We start from the raw sequence: 8,071 nt of genomic DNA, 5'->3' as shown, positions 1-8,071 counted from the left end.
TCCCCAGTATTGATCCCCTGGTATTCGCCATTTTCATTACACAATCCTTTGATGAAATTTCTCATAATTTTTCCTTAATGGCGAAAAATACCTAAAACAAACATTTTATCAAATTCAAACTTATTTATTGTTAATTCGAAACAACCTAGGACAGTTGAATTTAATAAGTGGTAAAAATCCCCCCATGAAACGATCGCGACCAGTTCACAACCAACTACCACATTTTATTAATTGATAAGGTATGATCAAACTTGTTAATGTAAGTATCATAAAACATATGCTGTATGTTACTGAATAGTTAAAAGAACCAAAATGTTAAGCACGTTTTAACTGATATCATTGTCACAAACGACAGTGTCTATTTCAAATATTTGATTTTCTTTACATTGCCTTCGTTTAACTCACACACAAACAAATTGTCATTATTGTCCACACATAAACCAGTAGGATACTTCAGATCACAGTTATCAATGTAACGGAGAAACTGTCCATTCTGATCCACTATATGGATACAGTGGTTGTCAATGTCTGCTGTCAGTACATGACTCTGGCTGTCTGTTGTGATACCCCAGGGTACGAATGGTTCATTCTTGGTAACTGAGGGATGGCTGGTGTATCTCCATCTGAGTTTGCCGTCCTGATTAACCACCACTACTGCACCAGCCTCACAGTCAGCTACACAGATGTCATGATTTCTGTTCTCAGTGATGTATTTAAAAGCACTATTCCCTGAGTACAGAGGTTTACCTTCATCTTCAAATTGAATTGTTTGTTTCTCTGTAGATCCCGAGTAACGGACAACTTTGGATTGAGTTCCATCTTTACTGAACATGGTAACCAGGAGATCACCAGTAGAGGTGACACACAGTTTACCAGGCGTCCATCCCTGTAATCTGATCAACTCTTCTGTCTGGTCACTCTTTACTTTATACACTGTCTTTGTTGCCCCACTAGTATACAGTAGATCCTCATCACTGTATACAGCTATAGCATTGGGGTATTTACCTGATTTTTGTTTGACTGTCTGGAGGAGTGACCCCTTACTGTTGAAGCATTTGATATCATTGGTCATTCCGCTCGTCCATATGCTACCATCATTTAGACAGGTCACATTGCGTAGTCTTTCATGCCCAGTCTGTATTGTGGCAACACGCTTCGGTTTATCCAGTAGTTCTCTGACTGAAGTTTTGGGTTGGTGTAGTGACAAGACCTTTCCCTCTGCAGCAGTAGATAATGGCATGATCTGTCCAAACAAACTGTACAGCTTCTCACGGTCTATTGGTTTTGGAATGAACGTTGGCATTGATACCTGAATCTTGGGTGGAAGCTTGCTGAATTCTCTGATTTTAGAACTGTACGCAATGGTTAGAGATACTTCGGTAGATTTCTCTATTTCGTGTATGGCACGTAGCGATTGCTTTATGAGGGACTGTATCTGTTTTATTTCATTCAAGTGTTTCTGTAAAATGTCTCTGTGTTTTACTTTAATCTCGCTTATTTCAGTTTTTGTTTTGTTGATGATGAAGTCAATTTCTCTGTGCCATTGCTCTCCTTGTTTGGACATTGCTGATGTAAGTTTCTCATATCCTCCATCCAGGTTGGCAAGCTGATTTTCCAAGTCGCGTGCAATTTCTTCATATGTAGGAGATAAAGTGTTTACTAACTCTTCTGTATCCTTTTCAATAGTTTTTTTCTGTGCCTTGTACACATTTGATATTTGTACGAAAGTATGCCCCCTGTGTTGTTCTGATGCAGTACAAAAGGAACAAATCGAAATGTTATTACAATCTTTGCACTGCAATTCGCACATTTTTTGTGGATGTGTTTCACATTTCGGATAAATGAGGGTTGATCTTCGTTCCTTGAAAGGGACTATTTTATGTTTGTCATATCCATCTGAGATGTGATCTACTACACAGGGCTTGCAGAGGTTGACATGACAAAAGTCACAGTAGCTGTGTACTATGGCGGTCTCACAAAGGTCACATCGGTGCACATCCTGGGCACTGTTATGGGGATCCATAGTTAATCTACGAAAAAAATCATTCGAAGCTTAAGACTAGTTTTGTACATGTATGTCAAAAATATAAACAAAAATATTTATTTTAAAAACAAGAAAAACAGCAGCGTAGTGTTGTTGTTTTAATTTTATTGTGCGACCGAGTTACCCCCTCCCGTTCAATGTCTTTGTTGCATAAAAATTATTGCTAACCTAAAGCAACCACACTTCATAGTAAATCAATGTAAACATGATAAAACAATTGGCCTAAACTATATATAATATCATCTGCGTCATAAAAATTCGATCACGAGTTTATTTCAAAATCACAGGGATTTGACTGAATCTGAGCAACAACAAAAAAGAAGGGGTAAACTAAACTATAAGCCTCCTTTTTAGCTCAGTCAAATTTATAGTGTAGCATCTAAAAAAATATATTTTTTTAGTCAAATCCTGTGCATAATAATTAACATTAAAAGCGAAAGTAGGTTTAGAAATAAATATTCAGACAGTTACAAGTATGTTGCAAATAATGCTAAATATATATTCAAAACAACTTCATACACAACTATCGATGTCAGATGGAAGTTGGCTGAGAATAATACATACCGTGCTCAAATCCATCTACCCACTCTATAAAACATGGCGTGTGCCACAGGACAGTTTACGGCGTTAATTGATTTAGAGTTACCTCCCGTGCCTCATACTACGTGTGTATATTCAAGGTATCACACCGGTAATTGTTTTCACTATATAGCACTATAGAGGGGAAAAAATTCTTAAAAATCAGTTTGTATTCCTCATGACAAAATATTCGGAGGAAATGTTATTTGTTACCTATCTCATCAGCTTACACCATAAAAAGGGCAAGCGATACTGCATTTTCTCAAAATATCTAACTCCAAACAGGTCTACCCTCAAAACCACGTGTTTTCCATTTGTATGTAAACAGACTGCACACTCCCCAGGAAGCTGCTGCATGTGCCCTGAAAGAAGTAGTCCCTGTGAAAAAAGATCAAAAGGAAAATGTAAAAATGCAGTCAAGGAAAAAAATAATTCTGAAGTATATATGGAACTACAATTCATTTTGATTGGCCGATTACCGGTGTGATACCTTATTATAATAGACACAGGCACCTGAATTTTTATCAATCAGTCGCTTAGTAAGTCATAAAAATTCAGGTGCCTGGGATATAGATGAATTTAAATCCTGCACAAACGCTAGGCATTCATGAGTTAATTAATCTGTATGTGAAACAGTATTTTGTTGGTATATATTGAACATATTTTTGGTACATGTATATATTGTGTACGACTTTAAAAAAAAAAAAAAATTCTAAGCATTTTTGTTAAAAATTGATATAAAAACCAGCTGTTATAATCTAAACTTATAATGGTTTTATGTTACCTAAATTCTTTTTGTTGCAGAAGACTGGAAAATTAAAATTACGAAAATTGTTCACCGTCAACTGTTTGTTTCATACGCAGTTTATTGTTGCAGCTGGAACTATTCGTTTCATTTTCGCGTTAAAGGTCATATGAACCGATTTTTAACACCATGATTTTCTTTCATAAATATAAAGCTTGGTATAAACAAATGTCAAAATACGTGAAGTAAGATTTTTTTGCCTTTGCATTACTGAGAAATAACCGTGAAAACTCGGCACCTGAAAAAATTCTTCCCCACTGATCGTTCTTGATTCTGTGGATTTATGACGTTACACAGACCCACCGATGTAAACAATGCATCAAAACTAGCGTAATTTTACAGTAGTTTATCGATTTGATTTTTGTAATTTTTGCATATATGAACGTGTCTTTCTTTTCAAATGAGATCATTTGATTTCGTAGTACAGATGACTTAGTTTCGTTAATGAATAAATCTAATATCAGCTTCTCACCAGAGTAAAATCATGATGAAGATCCCGTACTGCATTGAAAATTTAACGAAAGAAATGCTCAAAACATTAACAGCTGATTAATGAATTATCCTGATCCTTTTGAAATAAAGCATTATAATTCATATGATTTATTTTGTCACACAAAAAAATATAAGGCAGGCCAATGAAAATGTTTGAGGCATTGTGTACATAGTTTGAATTTAAAAGCTGCTGTAAAATACCGCAAAGTTATTCTTAAATTTTATTTTAAAATAATATAAATTTCTGACTTATTGATATATAAATTTAGCAATATCTTTAGAAAATACTTTGTGTACACGTGTAGTAACGTTTTATTAAATTAGATCGCAGAAATATGACATTTAAGGATTTCGAAATGTATCGGTAAAATAAATCGGTTGTTTGATAAAAATAGTTGTGAACGAATGTGAAGATAATCAACAGATTTTATTAAGGACAATCATCAATAATAATAAAAGAACTAAAGAAAAAATTGCGGAAGAAAGTGAGATAGAAGGGATCTATGGGTAAACACCGCACATACACGTTGTGAAATCAAAACACCGCACATACAAGTACACGTTTCAAAATCAAAACATTTGAAGAAATTTCTCTTAGATTAAAAATAATTAAATGGTAACATATTTGTAAATTTGAAATCGAAACAAACAGTATAATCGTGAAGCGAATGAGACACCACGAGGCCGATATGTTGTTTAGAAAAAAATCTTAATAAATTGCATGAACGTGCAAATGGGAAAAACGATCAGTTATTTTTAAATTTGACAATTTCATTAAAAAGATTGAAATAAAAAATATATACATACATATATTAAAATTATATTATACTTGCATGAAAATCTAAAAAGAAAATCATTCATTCTCCGCGACGTCGACGTCTCTAAACTAATCTAATATGTACATGCTATCAAATATAAACGCACACGGTTTCATTTCTTGAGAGAAAAAAAAATACTTCCGTGTTTGATTATTGTATAATTATACAAGTTTTTATATAAAAATAATTTAATTCTGATTGTAAAGTCTCATTTGATTGGCTTAATAAATTCATATATATCGTATAAAATAACTTGCCTATGTCACAATACGACGCGCGTGCGAAACGTATTAATCCGCTTGACGTTACGTTTAAATTTTTTACAAATTAACATGCTTTAATTAATTAGTGGGCCCTATTTTCTGATTTTAGTACTAAAAAAATTAACTTTTAAGGAATGAATTTAAGTTCTACCTATGTTATACGAGTATAACATAATTTGGAACAGTTTACGGTTTTTTTATAAACCGTTTCGCGGTTTATAAACAAGCGTAAACTGTCTCAAGTTATGTTATGCCGTATAACATAGGTAGAACTTAAATTCATTCCTTAATAGTATTTTTTTCTTTTAAAATGCTGCAAAATGACATGGGTATTTCCCAGTAGGCACGCAACGTTGTTTCAACGTAGACTCGTTCAACCAGACGCTCGGCTGTCTCCGTAAATCTCCGACGAGCAGAGAGCGATAGGGGGCGCTGATTTAGTTTCATTTTGAATCGTTGTCAATGTGTGCCGGTTAAAGATTTGTGTGATATACAGTACTTTATTTTCTTGCCGTGAAAATTATGGAACTTAAGTCAATTTAGTCTTATACTATAGTCTCGCTTTCCATGCTAGACTCATTAAACATGGCTGAACGTTCGACGAAGCGGTGAATGTTTGTTTACAACCTTGACAGCTATAAAATAGATTAATTATTGGTTTTATCCTATCCCGTAAGGTAATACTGCAAATAAATCCTTTCCATTTATAACCGTTTTTAAACTTTCCAGTCGTAGATCTTTCAGTTTAAACGGCAAAATCGTTTGCTTCTGTCATTGTTTACATGTTATAGGAAGTGTGTTTCTTTCAACCAATCAAATTCAATACCAGTATTTTGGTAAGCCTCGTTTTGACGTTACAAACATAAACGTGACGCTTTACCAGACTCTCTGCTCGTCGGAGATTTACGGAGACAGCCGAGCGTCGGATTGAATGAGACTAGTTTCAACGTTGAGGAAAGGTTGAAATCAAGTTGCAACGTTTCATAATAATTCATAAAAGTCAAACTATTGTACACATCACTTACCTTTGTTTCTTGAACATCGATATTTACTGTTCGCATATTCATTTCCAGGGTACCGAGTCAATGGTTTATAGTGTACTGATATTTAACGACATTTGCTCGAGTCTATCGCACATATTCTTGAACGATTCGCGTATGCCAATATTCGGCAGATTTTGTATCGGTGACACAAATCCGACAAATGACGCTGGGGGCCTGAGGACTAAATGGTATACGCTAATCTATTTATCAAAATGAGCGGCTGGGATACATTGGTTTATAAAATCTAGGATTAAAACCAGTATTGTACGTGTTGTTAATCATTGCGGCTCCATGTTACCACGAATTCCGGAAGAACTTTTCAGCCCTCCCCCCTCCCAGATGGACCCCCCCCCCCGTTAGATCTGCACATGCATAATATTACGTAGTTTAAAAGAGAATTTGACTGGCATCGGAAGTGGAACATTTTGGTTTGTCCTTCTTAACTGGTAATTTCTATTTACTGTATTTTAAAAACATTTTCTGAAGCTTTTCCTCATCAGAAGCAACAAAGGCAAAATAATCGGCATAAGATAAAATTCATACATAGTTTAGTATTGCTTAATTTAATCTTACAGTTTTGAGCTCTAAATTTAATCGCAGGATTACTGATTGATAAAAATGCGGCAATTATTATTGGTTAAATTTCTCATCCTGACATGGCATTGTTTGGTTCACATCTATACACCCCTGCGAATGTGTTTGGAATGTTTTCTTTATCGTTGCTAAGTAAGTAATAAATCCAGAGGTGCTCGAATGAAAGTTCACGAAACTTCACCGATATTTGTTCACTTCCTGTGAAATTTCGAGCGGAGGTATAAGTGTTCGGATAATATTCTCAAAGTACGTAAGTACTGGTCGTTTTTCATATCATATCCTACTGTGATTTATGTTAAAACGGGAAAAGCTTTCAAGATGTATGTCTTATTTTACCATCTAGCAGTTATTTACATTAAACGATAATATTCAGAACAGAGTTATCGTTCGTGTTCAAACACGTGTAGAGTGGTTGAAAATATAACCATTGGGTTGCTTAATAAAATCATAGCCATGTTTGATGCTTGTGGTGTGCAATACCATGTTTTTAAAAAAAATAATGGGTGTCTGTTTTGCATTAAAACTTAGTATATCGAGCCATTTTCAAGGAACATTCTGCATAAAATGGTATAGTCTGTTTCACTATTGATGTTATTACTAGGTCAGGCGCGGATCGAAAATTAATTCTCATGAGGGATCTCTTTTAAGCATGTTAGTTGTTGCAACAGCAGACAAAAACTAATTTTTGTATAGTCACATTTATTTCTAGAACACATTTAATTCACCAATTAATGAAGATAAACTTAAAAATCAATAAACCTCTAGATTTTATATTTGACTACTATATTAAAAACCTAGATACAGGTACTGTGAAATAGACTTTATACACGAGGTACGATTTTTACTGCGAAACTGAAAGGGTCAAATAAAACCACGTGGTCTAAAATTTGAATGACAATAACATTCGCAGGGGTGTATAGCTGGAGTTACTTTGGAAAATTTTGGCCATATAACCATTTACTAAGTAATTTATTGCCGTTACATGTAATCCATGCAGCTCTTCTTACTAATATACTATATGTATATATATATATATATATATATATATATATATATATATATATATATATATATATATATATATATATATATATATATATATATATATATATATTATACTCAACGGGCAGATGAAACAATATACCTAGATATCAACTGTTATGTAACATGTAAAAATAACATTGACGATGAATATCACTATATATTATGATCTGTCCAGATTTGAAAGAATATAGGAATACCTATTTACCATCAATGTATTTGAGACGACCAGATGCTTTCAAATTTTTTGAATTATTTTCATGTAAAAAAAATTAGCTGTCGTTAATAACTTATGTAAATTTATCAATATAATAAATAAGAGAGTCAACTCCTCAGGTTGATGTGTACAGTATACACTCTTGCTTTTTGTGTCTGTATACTATTGTATATTT

General features: G+C 33.7%; 1 protein-coding gene across 1 annotated transcript in view; it reads right to left on the bottom strand.

The window, feature by feature from the left end:
* Nucleotides 1–209: 209 nt before the first annotated feature.
* The window catches only part of LOC128160358 (uncharacterized), a 10,742-nt gene continuing 2,880 nt past the window's right edge, over nt 210–8,071 (bottom strand). The window contains exon 2 of the mRNA XM_052823669.1: nt 210–2,030. Coding sequence (XP_052679629.1) covers nt 359–2,030 — 1,672 coding nt within the window. The 3' untranslated portion in view covers nt 210–358. The remainder of the gene's footprint in view (nt 2,031–8,071) is intronic.

Source organism: Crassostrea angulata, chromosome 8, assembly GCF_025612915.1.
Source record: "Crassostrea angulata isolate pt1a10 chromosome 8, ASM2561291v2, whole genome shotgun sequence".
NCBI lineage: Eukaryota > Metazoa > Mollusca > Bivalvia > Ostreida > Ostreidae > Magallana > Magallana angulata.
This window is presented reverse-complemented; position numbering and strand designations above follow the sequence as displayed.